General features: G+C 37.5%; 1 protein-coding gene across 4 annotated transcripts in view; it reads left to right on the top strand.

Moving 5' to 3' along the window:
* Positions 1–18503, top strand: part of ZNF608 (zinc finger protein 608) — an 86021-nt gene that overhangs the window by 33150 nt on the left and 34368 nt on the right. For all 4 annotated transcript variants that reach the window (XM_076362625.1, XM_076362624.1, XM_076362626.1 and 1 more), the window contains exon 3: positions 6201–6456. In XM_076362625.1, the coding sequence (XP_076218740.1) occupies positions 6201–6456 (256 nt within the window). The remainder of the gene's footprint in view (positions 1–6200; positions 6457–18503) is intronic.

Consider the following 18503-nt stretch of genomic DNA (forward strand, 5'->3'; position numbering starts at 1 on the left):
GTATTATTGTGTCTGTGGAGGTGCTGTAGATACAGTCACAAAATGTCTGAGGAGGTCTGGAGGTCTGCATGTAGAAAGAATATGTAACTGTCAAAAGATTGTGAGTTTGCAGAACTGTGTGTGCTGGTTCAGCAGCTGATCGGAGCGGCATAGAAGATCTTGAATACAAGGGGGAATTTTTTCCTTGTTCCTTGCAGTAAAAGATGAGTAGCATAGTAAGAGTTTTAAGTGGCTTTTTTTGCTTAAGAACAAATATTCAGAATATTGAAGTTATTCCAGATGTGAGTGATTCGCTGATTTAGTGAAAAAAAAAAGTGTCAGTTTCAGTTAGTGTGTCTTTTTGCTTGCCCTTTTTTTTTTTTTTCCTTTTTCTCCAACTACTCAGTTGACTGAAGTGGAGAAATTAATTTTAAGAGTAGGAAATACTTGGAATCTCCAAGTAGATGCTACTTGTGTTACTCAGTTCAAAACAATTACATACCAGCTTTCTCGTCCATACTACAGTATTTGTAAAGCATAAGCATATTTTTTTATTATTCTGGAACACAAGTTTTAAAAGTCTAAAATTTGGATGAAATTTAGGCAGTCTGAATAGCCTTCATCCTTCTTTTATATTCAAGCTCTTGTGATTCTCAACTAAGTTGACCAAAATAAGTAACTTCGTTAGTACCTCTAACTTTCCTGTATTTTGAATGTAAGGCTTGTAATAGATGTGTTTGTCTGGTGACCAAAATTATTTTCTACATCCATGTCTTGTAGTATTTCTTTCCTATTTTCTAAGCACATCCTTCATGGCACTGACCTTTTCTTCCAACAATTTGATGTAGAATGTTTGCCAAAAATGCCTTTATTAGATAATAGGCATGGGTTTTAATAAATAAAATATCTCTAGGTAATGACCCATATTTCAAGGTATAATTAAATCCTTCTCATCTCAAAATTAATACTAGTTTATTTAAGAAAACAAAACATCAATTCTGTTAAGTATGGTGTCAAAATGCTTCTGAGCGGCCTCTTCTTTGAATTTAGATGCAAGAAATACTGAATTGAGATTAAATTGAGATTTTTTCAGATGAAATGGAGATTATTCATAGGGGTAATTTCTGTTACCTGGTAGAATATGAAGGAATAGCTTTAGTTTTTAGGTGTGTAAATTCTTTGTGGGGCAAGGTTAGTAGCAAGAAGAGATTTAAAGAACAATCAGATGTCTAGAAAGGCAGACACACTCCTGAGCACACAAACATTTTTTCCATGTCACATTCTCCCACATTTGTTTTCTTCCAAAGTAGTTTCATTGATTTCATTAGACTTGCTTCTGATTTATAACACTGTGAATGAGATTAGAATGAGGTCTTCTGGGGTCACTGTTGCTTTAGAAAATTAAGGTAGGGGCAAGCATACTTTATATAAAAACAAGGTAATCTCCCTTTCACCTTAAAATCTAGAGAAAGCAGTTTGGAGGAAGCAAATCTTCCATATAGGGCTGAAATCCTTTATTTCCTGTTTTGCATTTCAGCCATAGTGATTCTGTGAAGTACTAATTCATAATGCTAAAGAACTTGTCAATGTCATTTTCAAGCTTGGAGGTTTCTTATTCCTTTCAGTCTTTACGTTGGTGTCTTTTTTAAGGAAGGATTTAGTTTTGCAAAGGGTCAGGCTTTGTTTTTTAGGTATATCCCATAATAGGATTTGGATCTTCTTTCCACATTCTTTCTACTAGTGCAGACATTCCCACTGGGAACGCTTACAGTAGATTTTGTCTCAAATTAAAAAGCAGTGCTTTCTTGGAAGGACTTATCCTGAGCCTTAAACCTGCTCCTCTGCCTTTCTCCAGGCTATATATTGGTAGATGGATTAAATGGCTTTTGGTGTACATTTCAAAATCACCTGGTGGGTGACACTGCAGTAGTGTATGACCCCGTTTGGTCTTAGATTGGTAGACTATATCATCATTGAGATATACCTTCAGCGATATACCTTCATTAATGAGGTAGAACTACACATACATTCATAGTTATACATGTGATAGCACACTTCAATGGGTCACATCACGTGGCCTGGCTGCATGGCAGCTATTTTCTAGTTTGCATTTTGTGATTTATGACAGAAAAATTTCACACTTGAGATACACACCCTCTGAAAGTTTTCAAAGTTGAAATGAATGAAATACATAGATACAGAATACTTCCACTTGATAATATGATCAAAAGTTATCCGTTTAAATCTCTCTGAAAAGTGATTTTACTTTGAATACTACTGTAAATCCGCTTCTGTCAGATTAGTACCATGTCAAATAGGGCCATAGGTGTTCCTGGTGTCTCGCTCTTCTTTTATTCAGGTGAGTTTTCCACAGGAGTACATGAGATACCCTGTCCCATAAAGACTTAAAATTCTCCCATTCCTGCAGAAATGGGAATATGATATGGCTGATTGCAATAGCATGATGTTGGACACTTTCTGATCTGGGAAGTCCCCTCAAATCTGTGCACCTTCTTCTGTGAGTTCAGCATTACCCACTGGAATCTCTCCTGGTTGTCAGGAAATTGTGTACAAAGGACACAAAATGTTAATTTTCAGACATAATTTTCGAAGTTTACACTGCATCAGGAAGATGAGTTTTGATGAGCAGAACTTAATTCCAGCATGTAAAGTGCCTGAGTAACTGAAGGAGAACCCTGTTAGAAAGTCTTGCCTAATTCTAGTTAGGATGACATTTCCTCTTTCTTCCATACCCTCTTCCTCATCTGACTAATGTTGTGCAGCCACCAAAATACTTTTTTTTTGTCATGTTCAGATAGAGGAGCTCTCCATGGAGCACTGACTACATTGCTTGGCAGGTATTCTTCATTTTCTGTGAGCTTTCTACTACTAAGAGCCATAGCTCTCTGATACAATCAAACACTTGGCAGTGGAAAGCTGCCATGAATAACACTCCAGCTTTGTAGCCTTTGTCACTAATCAGCTCTCAAAAGCTCTTGGAATTAGGTGAATGAAGAAAATATTGCTTGAATATTTCTGTCTTTTTTTGAGCCCTTTGATTATGTGTATAAAGAGAGCATCTATGTAAATAACCTTCCTCAGATTCAGATTTTCATTCTTGTATTGGAATCTCTCGTGTGATAAACAGCAAGGCTACTGCTCAGTATGCGCCAACACCTGGGAATAATCATGCAAAAATAACAGTGAGAAACTGCAGAGCATCTGTTCTTGACATTAACTTTCCTCAGTTTGACAGACTGCCACCACCAGATGTTAGTCTTATGTGCCTTTTTTCCACTGGAGATGGCGGCCTTCCTGCCTCTCTCTTTGCCTTTAATAGCTTACATCAGTGCCCTTTGGAGAATTCATGAAAACAATTGTGTCACCAGAATGATTGCTGAGAACCACCACTTTACTGTGCTGATGTTAAGATTATCAGACAAGATGGGATAATTTTAAAACATTGAGAACTGGAGCGATATTTAAGCTCAGCATATTTTTTTCTTATGAGTAAGGTCATATTTGTGCAATGAACATGAACCTCAGGGACAGTAAATGTCCACTTAATTCTCGACCAAAGGCTTAGTGTTTTAATTCACAGAGCAACAGCCCCTTTTACTGCACTAGCAACTCTTTGGCCTTGTCCTGTATGTGTTTCTAGTGGAAAACATGAACATTTATTAGCAGGTATAAATAAACCAGAACTGAGTACAAATATTTGTAACAAAGAACTTAGTAGGGTACACTGTCAGATCCCTGCTTTCTTCATCTCCCCCTCACTGTTTATAATACTTGGAAAATGGAAGACATCTGCCAATTTAGTCTACATTCATTTAAAACATTGGTTAGTTTAGTATGATAATAGCAAACATTTTGTTTTTTCTCTGGCTTTGTGATGAGTATGTTTTATGGAAGAGTGATGTTGCATGTGTAGTAGGAGGTTTTGCACAGCTTTAGAAAACACCATGTAAACTATCAAACAGGCCATTCATCAGCATTTCTTCGTTTTATAAAGGGATGTGGCTTAGCTTTTCTTAAGCACTGGCCGCCATTTACCTGCCAGTTAGTGATCCTGGTTCTCTTCTGGCTTGAAGTAAGATACGTTAAGAACTCCTTTAAATTACGCCTGAGGTACACATTGACCCTGTTTCATTGACAGAGCCCCATTACACAGCCAGTGCCAAGGAGCGGGGCTCTGTGCCATCAAACTGTCTGCCTCCACTTGGCATCAGACAGACAGAATCTGTATAGCATAGAATCAGTGTCCCCCCGTACTAGGCATACACGGTTATGGTTTTATGTTATGCTTACTATTAGACATTGCAAGTAACAGCTGCTGTTGGGGGTCAGTTGATACTTGACTTGCCTGTGTGCATTCAAGTCTGCTCTGCAAAGCATTCTTGCCTGTGCTTTAAGTCTGCAATTGCGATGGCATAGAGAAGAATAAAGATATCATTGCTGGACTGCATTGTTTTTATGCCACAGGAACTCTGCTTTACTCAGTAGAGTTTTGCTGGTATTAGCAGGTTTTTACTCCTAAAGGATGCTTTTAGTATCCATGTTTTGCTTTGATTTTTTTTTTTTTTTTAACTTTGTTCTCTCTAGTCTGAAGATTATTTTAGTCCTAAATAAAAAGAACCCCCCAAAATGAGGAAGAGTTTGGAGAAGAATGTGGTTATAGGTCCCTCCTCTCTCCTCCCTAGTTCTAGTGTAATTGAGATCAGAATCCAGGCTGGTCATACAAAGATCATACAAAACATTTTTGTTAAATATTTAGCACACTTAAGGCTTGTGTGCACAATTAAAAGTGTTGGCTCTCAGTTTGTACATATGAATAGTGCTCAAAGCAAAATAATTGTTACAAAGGCTAATTGTAACAATTGTTACAATTTTTAAAAAGGTCTTTTAAATTTCAGATTTCCATTTTACTTTCTCTTTATGAAAAGTGGCCATGTGATGAAGTGAGCTGATCTGTAATACAAAGGATATATAATTCAAGGATAATACTCTTTAGTCCTTTCTTCTCTTTGTATTGCCATTTGCCAGCTTGGCTTTTAAAGAAAGCAAAATTAACTTTGACCTACATTAAGATACATTTGAATGAAACCTAGATGACAACGTACAGTGAGTCATTATGTTTTCTGTTGAGTCTTCTTACAGGGTCCAAAATTAAAAACAGCATAGATATAAAAGACATCTGATCATCTATTTGAAAGCAGCCAGAAAGCAGCCATTTCTAAAAAAAATCATTGGATTGAAGAATGATTTCTTGGTGTGATACCTATGATCCAGTGGGCCAAATAAGCATGAATTGTAGGTGGCATAGCTATTTGAGTGGGCACACTCATATCCTCATTTAGCTATCTTTTATGTGACAAAGGACCTTATGGCCACAGTAAAATACTGAGAACCCTCAGGCCAAATCTGTATACAGAAAATCTGCTACTGGGTGTATTGGAAGTCATATGGGAAAGATAACTTCTTCAGTTCATATATAGATATTGTCTCTGTGTGAATTGTCTGTGTACAGACTGTCTGGCGAGTTGTATTCTTTCAAATATGCATTTTCTAAACCCTGAGAAATTAGGTGGTTTGGATAGATTCTTGTAAAAGTCCTCATCTGTTATTTCAAGTAGAAAGATGTGAATGTTATCTGTAAGCTGTTAGGTGGGTGATCCTAATGTATTTTAAATGGTTGGATGACAAGAGATTATATTTGATGCCATATGGATATTAGAATTGTTCCAAGTGCTAATTTCTCTATGATGCACATGAAAAAATGGCATTGATATGTCTTTGTACTGTCTTTATAAATGTTTTTCTTTAAATAGAAAATGAAGTTCCCAGTTTGCAAAATTAATTTCCACCCACAAATCAGTCTCTGTCAGCACCAAGAAAAAAGTGGCTTTAATCCTTGTTTTTAAAATTTATTATTTCATACTAGCAGTCTATGACAACAGGGAATAGTCTTGTAGAAACTCAGCAATTTGCCTTGTTTAGCATGATAGATATTTTTGTACTTAATTTTTCATGTGCAGCATTTGGGCTGATGTCAAAAAAATTAAACTCATAAGACTGAAATTACCCGTGATACACCAAATCCCTGCATACACAAATGCAGTCTCAGCAAACTGGGCTTTCTTTTTTTTTTTTTTTTTTAATTTTATCTTCTTTTTTAAATCTCTCAGCACCATTATAGTAAGTTTGTCTGTTGTTTTCAGGTTGATCCCCTGTTTACAGTGCCTGCACCTCCACCTCCGATTTCCAGCAGTATCACACCTCAGATTCTGCCTTCCTACTTTTCCCCATCTTCATCCAATATTGCAGCACCAGTCGAGCAACTTTTGGTACGGACTCGTTCAGTGGGTGTAAATACTTGCGAGGTTGGAGTAGTAACAGAACCCGAATGCCTTGGACCCTGTGAGCCTGGGACCAGCGTGAACTTGGAAGGAATTGTGTGGCATGAAACTGAAGAAGGTAAATTGTTTTTTCCATTAGGTTTGTCTATGAGATATGTTAACGAGGAGGAGACTTCGCTGTATCTGCCTGGGTGCCAACTAAGGGCTTGCTAGTCTGTTGGGACACCATTATGTACAATGGCAGTCACAGCTTTATAGCTCAGCTAGTGAGTTTTTCTTTTAAAAACAAATGGCAGGTTTTTTATTATTTAAGCAACTGTATTTTCCAAATGATCTACCATGTAACCCCAGTTAACAATAGAATTGTTTCTTATTGCTATAGTGAGGAAAACATATGAAGAAATAGCTAATAGAATAGCATAAATGCACTATTTAACTGTACATCATGAGGGGGATATATGTGATGGGAGTGGATATATGAATAGTTTATATGGAAACTTAGGTGAATATTTTGGAATTCAGAAACTATGATAAAAAAACGCCACCAATACATAACAATAGAAGCCCCAGAGACCCCACAGAAATTCAATTTGATGTGATTATTTTTTGCATTTTGGTTATTTGAAACATGCTTTAAGAGGAAAGCATTCTTGCTTGAAGAGAAGTGTTCCATCTGGTGAAGAAGTGCTATCTAAACCAGAATGATTTCTTTAATATCCTTTGAAGGCATTTGGCCAAGTAGGAGTGCTGGAGAGCTTTGGGGAATACTAAACGTTGATTTGCTATGATTTAGAACAAAGTAAGTAGGAAAAGGATTATGCTATGATATGCTGATTTTTCCATTTTGGTTTTCAAAAGCTCGTTATTAAAATACCATCTTTCTCCTGTTAATGCTAAAAATACTGCATGTGTACATTAAACTTCTGCAATTTTTGGTTTAATAATAGTGGATTTCTCCAGTTATAGCTGCTTGAGAGTCTTCCTGTGATTGTTCTTATGTTTGCTTTGAGGATTATGTAATTTTTAGTGATCTATCTCCCTCAACAAGGGGAGTGAAAACAAGATTATTTACAAAACGATATAATGAAAGAATACAGCAGTGCATTGCTTTGTGATAAATCCCGACATCGTTCAGACATACGCACAACGGCATTTAGTCCTTTGCAGTGATATATAAGACCTCACCAAAGTGCTCTACACTGTCCTCTCAAAAATCAATAGAGAGTCAGATTTACTTGCTTTTATATGCTTTCATCCATCCATCTTTCTCCCTGTGTATGTCTACAGCAGATTCATAAGGTAGATTGATCCTTTTAGATTGTTTTTAAAGCACAGTATAAATTCTGTTTTAAAATATCCCTGCAGAGATGACTGCCCTTAGCAGCTCCAATCTTCCTTGACTGGCCTGTATTAACCAGAGTTGGAATGTGTGGGCGTTAACTGTGTTGACATGAAAGAGCAGTAGCTGTTAATAGTGTTATTCTTGCTGAATAAACTAAACTTCTGACCCCCGCTGAATTTAAGAAGCCTGCCTTGTTAAAGGTTTGGCACCAGAAATGAAGTATTAAAAAAAGTGCATTCTGGTCAGGATGACATTCCATTTACCAATTTCTCAGCACTCTACTGGTTTAAAAACTCTTGTTAGTTAATAGAAATTAACTCCTTTAACCTTTTCCCAGGTTGTCTAAAACAATTTTCTGAAACAACTCAAGAGATCAATGACAGCATGTTTGAGTGAAATGGTTTTGAATGTGCCTGTTTTCACAGCTTTACAAATACTGTTTGACGACACTACAGCTATGAGTGACTACAATAATAGATAAAATGGGATTCTAAAATACTCTGGAAAAATAGCTAGAATGTAGATTAAGAGACTGAAGATAACTGATATTATTTCATATTGTATGGTTTGTACTGTGCTCTTTGTGTTTTACTGTTTCAGACCCTGCTGACTGAAGAAAATAACATAAATTTTACTCTGTTTTTCCCAGTGTTCACAATCAACACCGTATTATGAAAAATGAGTTCCTAATGATCATTTTTGCATTTTAATTAAGTTTTGACATTTGGGGCACACATATATGTATATATTTAGCTGTTTTCAAATTTTCTCACATGTTCATGAAAGCAGCTATATAGCAGCTTGCATGAAGCCATTTCTGCCAAATTTTAGAAAACACGGTGCAGATGGGTCTTCTATTTATCTTTAACAGAAGGAAGATTATCAGATACTCATTTTCTCCAGTTACGATTTTGACTTTAATTAGGCCAGAACATGACCTTTCCTAAATTGGTGTAAATCCAGAATACTCTGAAATCTTTGTAATTGGTGACATCTAAAACCATCTTGATGTTCATAATGACCAACTGAAATACAAATTTCTTTTGTGATGCCCATATGTTTCTTTGATATTCACTCCCTTCACTGCTTTCCAAAACCTAATAAAAACACACATGCAAACTGACATCTATCTAGCTGTCTACATAGCCAATAGCTTTTTAATGTGAAACAATTTTAAGCAGCTAAGGTATGAAAATTGCTGACCTTGGCTTGTGTTTTGAGATATTTGAATTATTTTGTATCTGATTTAGCCACTCTGTAAGATGAGTTGTGAGGTGATTAGAATAGGCTTGTAGGATGTCTGCGTACTCTGTGGCATATGGGAACTATGAACCAAATGTGCTCCTGAGCAGCCTTCATATGCTGCAGCAACTAGCTGTGGGAATGCAAATACAGAAAGGATGTGGTGATCACAGTTATTATAATAAGAACAGTAGAGTGAGTAGAGAAAGATGAAATCAGATAGTTTATGTAGAACTCATTATTAAGTGTAATATATGTTTTATAGAGGAGAAGGCGTATACTTGAGAATTCATGTTTTGGAGGTTTTTGTTATCTGAAATAACCAGTTTTCTTTTAGGAATGTTAAACAAGTTGTCACATTGTTACATTTGTTTTTCAAGGTCAGAAAAAGGATGATGTTTGGTTTTATTTGTCGTATTTTTAAGATAATCACTCCAAAGTGGGGGGAAAAAAGCAGCACTGGATTTCAGACAAGACTGTGGCAGATCAAAGAGAGCGTTGTTACTACAGCTCTTTTCATTTATTCCATGCCAATCTATTCAGTTGACTTGAACAGCAGATTTAATAAATCAGACCGTTTTTCCCAGAGTGTTTCAATCTTAAGATGTGTAGAGGGGAGCTGGCATCTGAAGTCTGTCACATTTTATTACAGGGCTTTGTAACTAACCATAGCTGGTTACTCATATAATTGACTGAGACTGCTGGTTATCACGTGGGCATTTCTCAGTTGCGCTACTATGTTGTGTAGTGTTTAATTTATACATACGTAAGCAGGAGGCATTTTCATCTGCATAACTACTTGATAATGTGTCCAAAGTGGTGTTAATGGCTGTAGAAAAGAATATTGAGGGAACTAGTTGAGGCTACCCTGTAGTAGTGGAATGAGAAATGGTTATGGGCAAGTCAACCTGAAAGTTGGCAGCTGATGTGAATATTTGACACCAGAAACTACCATCCAGTAACAGTAAAAGTCCTTCACAAAAAGCAGCTTGGTAGTGTTATTGGACTGTATTTTTTTGTTTGGTTGGTTCTTCTGATACTCTGGGAAAGAGCTGCTAAAAGTCTGTATTTCTATTCTGAGAAATAAGGTTTATCTAGAATCAGGTACTTGCTAAATCGTGTAATTATCTTCTGGGAAAACAGTTTTGAAGAGAGCAGTAATTGTTTCTTACTGCCTGGAGGAAATAAAAATGACCCAGAAAAAAGTGAAACCACCAACCAACTTTCTAAATTGCTTAGAGCTTGCTTTTTTGTTTAGTTTCTCACACTCAGTTGCCCTGGGTCATGTCCTGTTTTTGGTTCTGCATCTAGTAGTAGAGTCTGCCTTTACATGTGGGAAGCACTAGTTCTGATGATGTCCTGTTTGCTTGAAAACTGTGTAGGAGACAGCCATCCATCACCTTGCTGCCTTTGTGTGCAGAACAAGCTGTCTGCATGCAGCATTGAGTTCTCGCATTGCTGCACTGACTGACATTCTTCCTCTTTGTGCAGCTTGGGTACAACTTGTTGTTGTTCAGTAACAAATAATGGGGAAATGAGTTGTATTTTTTAAAGTGTCCTCTTAACAGGGTTAGCTTGTTGATTTTTATAACTTGAGACTAGTTGCCAAATGTAAGAAATAGGAATCTGCTGGATCTTAGAAATCTGATGGGATTATCTCCAGGGTATTCCAAATTCATCCTGGTATCAGTTCTGACACTATTTCACAGAAATTTTCAGTAGAAAGGAGAACGCTTAGATGACAAAGAGGCATGCTGGTACTTGTTGTGTATGGGTTTCCCAGCCTGCCACGTTTGCAACTAATATGCATAGATGTTGTTTTGAAAACATAACTTGTTACACAGAGCTGACGTGGATTCCTCCCTGCCTTACTATGTGGTGTTAGTTTCGCAAAAACTATTTTAAAAGAACCGTCTGTTTTAAATGTCTTTGGTTATATATCTGTGTTCATACATGTGTGTATAAGTACGGGTTTGTATGTGCCTACAGAAATAGAATTAGAAGAATGAGTAGTCGTCTGACTGCCTCTGATTCCCCTTAGCAATTTTTGTGGTTTAACAAACACATTTTCCTACTTTCACAAATACAAAGGCATGATGAAACAATGAAACTTGTAATGTTGAAAGCCATGTCAAATATGTAAGTAAACAAATGCAGAAATTAGAGATTTTTAAAAAATCTGTTTTATCAAAGAATGTTACAATAATTCATAGAAATTCAGCTAAACATGATTAAATCACACTGTTGTCTTGAGCTCAGGCAACATTTATAGAGATAATATCCTTTTTTAAACCAAGTGATACAGTTGTAAAAAAAACAGGTAAGTTTTCGGACTGGGTGCATTTATATTCTGTCCTTTCTGTGTGTGTAGACCATTGACTTGCTGGATACAGGAAGCAGTGGTTTGGTATTGTTAACCACCATACTCAGTTCAGAATTGAAAGACAGTGGGTATTTTTATAGGAGAGAAGCATAAAGATATCCATTGCTCAAAAATCAGGCTTTGTTATGTCCATGTTACAGAGAAGCGGTTTGTGGACAAGGTAGTTTTTTTGGCTAGCTACATTAACAGAACACCTAAAACCCAGCTATTTTCTACTGTCATGTGAGTCATCTGCTGACCAGTATAAATGTCAGCCAGTATCAAAATGTCATCTGTTCAAAAAAAGCCTATACACATGTTTATATTTTGAGATGTTATGTTTATTTTTTCATCTTTCTACTGTCTGTGATATCAGACCCAATAAATCAATGGATTTAAGGAAGCCTGAGATAGGTGATTCTTTATAGACCTCAACTGTCTCATTGTATTATCTCAGGCACTTGGAGTCTGACAGCTAGTACGTGTTATGTAGAAACTTGTAGCAAGGGAGAAATGGGCTATAGCTCACAATGGGTAGCCACAGGCTTGCATAAAAATGTTTGTGGTTTATGGAAGCTCTACCTACTTTACAAAAGGAGTTTGGGAGATTGTACTTTGGGATGTACGCAGACTATCTGAGAAAAGTTTTAGGAGTTTAATGTTACAGGATTCAGACTGTGAGAGGGATTTAGCTGTAGGTACACTGAGGTTTGTTGGGTCTGAGGGGCCTTTTTGATCATCTCAACAGTTTGCCTGACCTTATCAGTGTATACGTTTGTTTAGGGACACAAATTCTGACATTGTCCTGTAACTGGCTTGTGCAGTATTTCTTGCACATTTGTTTGAAATATACGGTGCTGGCCAGTGTTAGAGGCAAGGAGTGGGCTAGATGGACTGCTTCATCAAAGCCAGTATGGAAAAAAATTAATTTTGATATATTTTACTGCTATAACATAAAATGATTGTGCTGCAAGACCCAAAAAGGGCACTGTTTTTGACAGAATCATACAATCATTTAGGTTGGAAAAGAATTCTAAGATCACTGAGTCCAACCGTTAACCTAACACTGCCAAGTCCACCACTAAACCATGTCCCTAAGCGTTGCATCTACACGTCTTTTAAATACCTCCAGGGATGGGGACTCAACCACTTCCCTGGGCAGCCTGTTCCAATGTTTAACCACTCTTTCAGTAAAGACATTTTTCCTAATATCCAACCTAAACCTCCCTTCGCACAACTTGAGGCCATTTCCTCTCGTCCTATCACTAGTTACTTGGGAGAAGAGACCGACACCCCCCTCGCTACAACCTCCTCTCAGGGAGTTGTAGAGAGCGATAAGGTCTCCCCTCAGCCTCCTTTTCTCCAGGCTAAACAACCCCAGTTCCCTCAGCCGCTCCTCATGAGACACTGTCACACACAACCTTTGATTTCGCAATTAGACAACTACTTGTAGTCTATTTGATACTGTTTTCATCTAAAATAAATGAAGCAAATAGTAATTTTAGAGCCAAACCTAGAGCCAAAGCCCTGTGTATCCACAGAAGTCCCTTAAAATGGTTTTAAACCATTGGGACTGGCTCTTATGAACCAGGTGTACATGGTTGAGTTGATGTGGCTTTAATGAGTTGCCATGAATCAGCTGGGCTACAATAACCAAACCTTTGCAGGCTCTTTGTTCACAGCAAACAGTAGATAAATCATGCCAGTATAAACCTTCTCAGTGAAGGGGAAATGCAAAATAGGTTGTGGATATTCCCTGCTGGCAGAGCTATATGTCAGATGGGAGATATTTTGACCTCATTGAGTTTAATTCTGATTCTTTTACAAAGCACTCCTTTTTCCAGAAATGTTCAATTAGTCATTCATTTAAACAGTAATTTAAGTTTAAAGCTCTTTGTCTAGGTGATGGAAAGCATCACAGGTTAGTGAAGATCTGTAACAGGGAAAAAAGAAAAAGAAAAAAATGAGGTGAAAACAGAACCACTGCTAATTTCCAGGCTTTCTTAATGCAGCAGAGAAGTCAAGCTAGTTCATCACCTCCTCCATTCCTTCCCAACACTTGCTTCAGAAGATTTTTTGAAGACTGCAGACCACCACTGGAAGAAAAGCACTTAGGAAATTTGTGTAAAGATGCTGTTAAATGTTAAATTTGGTATTTAAATGCCAGTGTTCCTTCTTGAACACATACACACCTCAGGGTCTAACTAGTGCTAATCCTACAACTTTGTTTAGAGAGACTGTACATCTCTATTGCATGGAGGGATGTGTGATTTGTTTACTGCCTAGTGCTTGTCCTGTTGCTTCACTCTTACGGATACAGATGTAATGCTAAGCATAGCATAGCCACAGTACAGTTGCAATAACTGACCAAAAATATCCAAAGTGTCTTATTTAGCCAGGGTAGTAATGGCCAGCTTATCTAAAGGGACCGGGAAAATGCCACATTTTACAGCTCAGTGAGAAGACTGGGTGCAACTCTCTTGGTATTACCCAAAGCAGAGAATGAAAAAACTTAACAAATTCCAGACAGTGCTTACCTAAAAAGCTGTATATTGCCAGACTGCTACAGAGGAAGACTCCCTGCGCTGCTTGTACATACATAGAAAATTATCCCTTTTACAAACAAGCATATGGGGGCAGGGAGGGTGCATATGAAAGAAGGAGGAGGATAATTGAGATTGGAAACATTTGCTTGGAGCTATTTGAATGTGAAACTGAGCCTGCTCAAGCAGTGAGGTTATGAACACTGAAGGAGTTGCTTTAAGAAAAGCAACAGTTTTGAGCATTTACTGCTCAAAAGCAAAATCTCAATAGCAGCAGATTGCTTAGAAGTGAGACCGTTCCAGTACAGAATACTTGCAACATGTGGTGTTTGGATTTGTAGATAGCAGGGGGGAGAGATGACTGCTAATGAAGAAAGTGTGTATGCGTGCAAGTGTTTTCTTACTAAATAAATACCACTGGAGTAAGGAATGAAAGCACAACTGAAATGGTATCTTTAACTGGTGTGGTTCAGGGATTAAACCACTTATTTAAAGATGTTCTCACAGTCACTCCAATTTTGTACATAGTTTAACTAGTTAGGACAAGCTGTGGACTTCCAGTTTTGTTACACTCCTAAGTTCCGCACTGGTGAATGAGAGGTTCTCTTGGTTGCTGGACTGTATGTTTTCACTAATACAGATTAACATCAATTTAATAAAATGATCTTTTTTCTCTGCGTTTCAGGCTATGTGGTGAAAAGCTGCTATTGGCATTGGGACTAACTTGCCTGTATAAGATCAGTAGCTGGCCTAACATCCAGCTTTTCATTTTTTAGAATCAGTGGAAACTTAAATTTTGTCACCCTGAGGGCATATGCATAATTCTTTCCAGTTATTACTGATGTGGTAGTAACCAGCTATTAGTCTGGAACTCTTGGTGACAAGAGGCAATCCAAAAAGCAGAAGGAAAACCCCAATTTAAAGATTTTGAACAGTGAAGAGTTCTTTGGCCTTCAGGGTTACTAAAAGATTACAGGTTATATTTTTGTTCTAAAAGAGGGAGACAAGAAAGGTAAAAGTTGAGGATGAAGACAACGAATATCAAAAAAGAAAAGCTCAAGGGAAATAGCTTTCTTGATTTAGACTGAAAAACTAAGTCTAGATTTATTAAAGCTAGTGTTGCAATGGAAAACACAATTGAGGTTCATCAATTTTATATCCCCAAATGCCATAAGATTTAGGGGAAAAAAACATCTGGGATAAAAACCAAAAGGCCAGTATTAGAGCACTTTGCTTTAATTCTGTTTTTTTTGGGGGGTTGGGGTTTTTCTTAAGGAGTATCAACAAAAGCAGAAAAACTTTTATGTCCATCAAAATTAACACTGGTTTGTTATTTACTAGATGCAAATTTAAATCTCAAAGATTCTTTGGGGGGGATATAGCTATGGAAATAAAAGGCCATAGAATTAATTTTAAGGGCAGTTTACTACCCTTGTTAAAGATTTAATGAGAATAAAAAAGAATATTTAAGAAAAGCCTTCTTTTCCCCTACTTTCTTTTTTTGTTTGTTTTAATAGATGTCAGTTACTTGTTAAGCTTAGTTGGGAAGTTTACTAGGGCTTTGCTTGGGGTGATATTTTAGTGTATTTAAGTGATTTTGTTTTGTTTGAGTTTTGTTGTTGTTTCTGTATGAGTGTTAACAGGCAGATCAGGCCATTTGCTTTTTCTCTAGTGACTTAGCCAATAGTATAAAGATCTCCATTAGTAAAATGGAACTGAAGTTAGTTGTCAGTAGGTGGCAATTCTGTAGCCGGTCCCTAACACTGAGGACAAGTGTTGTTGAGACTCAGTTTCAAGCGGGGTCAGTTCCAGATCAATCTTCCAACTAATCTAGAGGTGTTTTTTCTTCCCCAGTCACTTAAAACTTCTGCATTTAAGTAGGTTGAAACAAGTAATTACGTTTTACTGCCTGTTTACTTTCCCCTACAGTGACTGAACCTGTACTTCTTAACCTTGCATTCATATAGAGCTGGCTTTTGTGGATCTTTTAAAGCCTGAGGCTGTGTGACCCCCTCTAGTTGGGAGATTTTTAGAAACAGAAAGAGTCGTCTCAGGTTTCACTAAAGGAGCTGTTTTCCTTAGGGAAGAGATAAGCTGACGTCAACTTTTAGAAGAGTATGACTTATAATGTGTGTTATGGATTTTTTTAAAAAAGCTTACTTTTTAGGTTATTCTCTACAATTTTATTAAAATCCTGAAAGTTATGACTGTAGGTTCTGTGGTTTCTGAGAGTTTTGCAATGAATTAATATTTGCTTCTTGAGAAATTTTGTTCAAACCACTACTGGTGGCAGTGAAGCCAGTACAAGTTTGCATCCAAGCCAGTTTCATCCAGAAGAACCATTGGCTATCGGTAGACTTCATTTAGCTTCAGAGTAAGAAGTATCACTGGTTACAAGCCTGAGCAATTTAAAAAAAAAAAAAAATTGTTCCTGGGTTGCAACAATTCCCAGCTAGAGACCTGTATTTAGAGGTGATACAACCGGAACTAAGGCCAGTGGAAGCTACTGATGTTTGTTACTTAATGAAAATCAGATCATTTTTGTTGAATTCTGAAAGAGAGGATGACATTTCAGCACAGTCTGCACACACTTGAAAAAGCCTTTCATTTTTTCATTGTTGTATAAAGGAAGGAAAAAGTTTTCTTTGGTAGTCTTATAAAAATGAAGAATTCAGTATTTTTAAGCACATCAGACCTGTGTGACTCTTAAGTGGCAGTATAGTTTAGTTCTTTGACAGTAGCCAATTTCTGAGCTTTTTCAACTTCACCAATTTTTTGCAAACCCCAGCTAGGCTCCATGTCTTCCAGAGTGGAGGGCTACTTAAGGTGGGAGTGAATGATCTTGGTTTTGAAACGTAGTGACATAGTAGTTTGTTTCTCATTCAACTGGCTAGTCAGGGATTGTTAGAAACAGATTTAGCTGGGAAAGTGTTCAAACATAGTTCTGGTGGGGAGAGAAAAGGCGGCAGCGAAGTTGTCCTCACAAGTGCTGGTGGAAGGCTGAGAGATCTCCACAGTGCTTCAGACTTCCGCCGATCCAGCATGTGGGAGTGGAGGCATTCATTGAACTGCATACATTTTCTTCCAGTCTAGCTCTTTTGGAAACTTCCCACAACAAGCCTTCACATCTATTTGAGAGTTGTCTGCTAGGTTTTGTGTGTGTCCCAAAAGCTGTGCAGACTGGTTTCTTTGAATTTTCCTTTCTCCAGCACTTGATGTTCTGATGGCCTCAACTGCTTCGCTGTTATACTGAGGTACGGCTTCTTGCTGGCCAGGGAAACTGCAGATGCCAGTGGACTTGAAACGTATTTTAAAGGACTACACCTCCCCTGCAAACACCTTCCTGTTGACAGTGGGAATGAAGTTGTGTAGCATTTTAGTCATTTATTTCATGATACCTAGTCTGGAGGTTTTTCCACAAGAACTGACAGGCAGTTTCTCCCTCAGATGAAGATTAAAGGTGGGACAGAGGTTTGCATTTACCAACTGATGGTGCATTTTTATGAAACATGAACAAGAAGGCTAATGCCATTTCTTCTTACCTTGATTCTGCCCATGCAAGTGGCACATGAAATTAGTAAAAATAAGGAGGGAGAGAGACTCTTGAGGGATGGGAGTAAATCTCTGCTTGGTTTTGCTTCAAGGCAGTGGGTGGTGATCGGGTTACAAATGGTTCTGTTGGTCTAGACAAGCAAGTGACAGGAAATAACTTAGAGAAAATGTTTTTGTATCCCCAAAGCGTTATCTTCAAGGAGCACAGTTAGTAATGCTGTTGTGAAAAGAAACCTCCATTTGGAGAGACAGCTTGATGCAGGCAAAGCTGCTAATTTGTTTTCAGCTTCAAGGAGATTTAGAGTCTTTGCATCCTTGGCAGTAACACACAACGTAATTGTTTCCCTTCTCCTTAATCTTCACTCTAGCTGCATTGGCTTAGAGTAGCTAGGAAAGGCTGGAACGTTGACTGAATTAGCTGCACTGGATAGCTTCTCCTAACAGGCGAGGAGAAGCTACTCCGGTACTTTTCTGACTTTCTAGTATGTGAGGAGAACACTTGCTGTTCTTTTCATGATTACATCTAGTTGCAGAAACCCTTTTGTGCAGAAAGGCAAATAAATTGTTGGGTATGAAAAGGAGGTGACAGAATTAATGTTCTTAAACTGGCAACGTTACTCAGTTATTAGGGGCTCTCTGTAAATAACAGCTTTGCTTTCATCTATTTTCTGCCCCTTTCTTCCACAAAAGTAATTTTGTAACCCTACAATTTTTAATACTTCAAAAAACCTAACTGTGCACTGGGAGATTTGTTTGCATTCCTATTATTCAGTTTGGCAATGTTTGTGGGCGGCAGCTGCTTACACTTTTGGAATATGTGCCATTAACATACCACTGGTATAAACCTAGCTGAATTCACCAAAAATACAATCTTCAGAGAAGGGATATAGCATATCATTGAGCAATTAAATTATTTAGTCAATCCAGTGGTTAAGCTTGGGTCAGCTTTGAAGGGTAAATTTCACTGCTGGGATACATTCTTGGCTATGAATGAATGCATGAATAATCTTTCTTTGAATCTTAAGATGCACAATAGACACAATAACTCTTGAGTTGAACTCTTGAGAGCGGGCTGATTTATGGGCAGCTGTTGAAAGTGCTCCTAGTCAAATTATTTTTTCATC

This window comes from Aptenodytes patagonicus, chromosome Z (genome assembly GCF_965638725.1).
Source record: "Aptenodytes patagonicus chromosome Z, bAptPat1.pri.cur, whole genome shotgun sequence".
NCBI classification, from domain to species: Eukaryota; Metazoa; Chordata; class Aves; order Sphenisciformes; family Spheniscidae; genus Aptenodytes; species Aptenodytes patagonicus.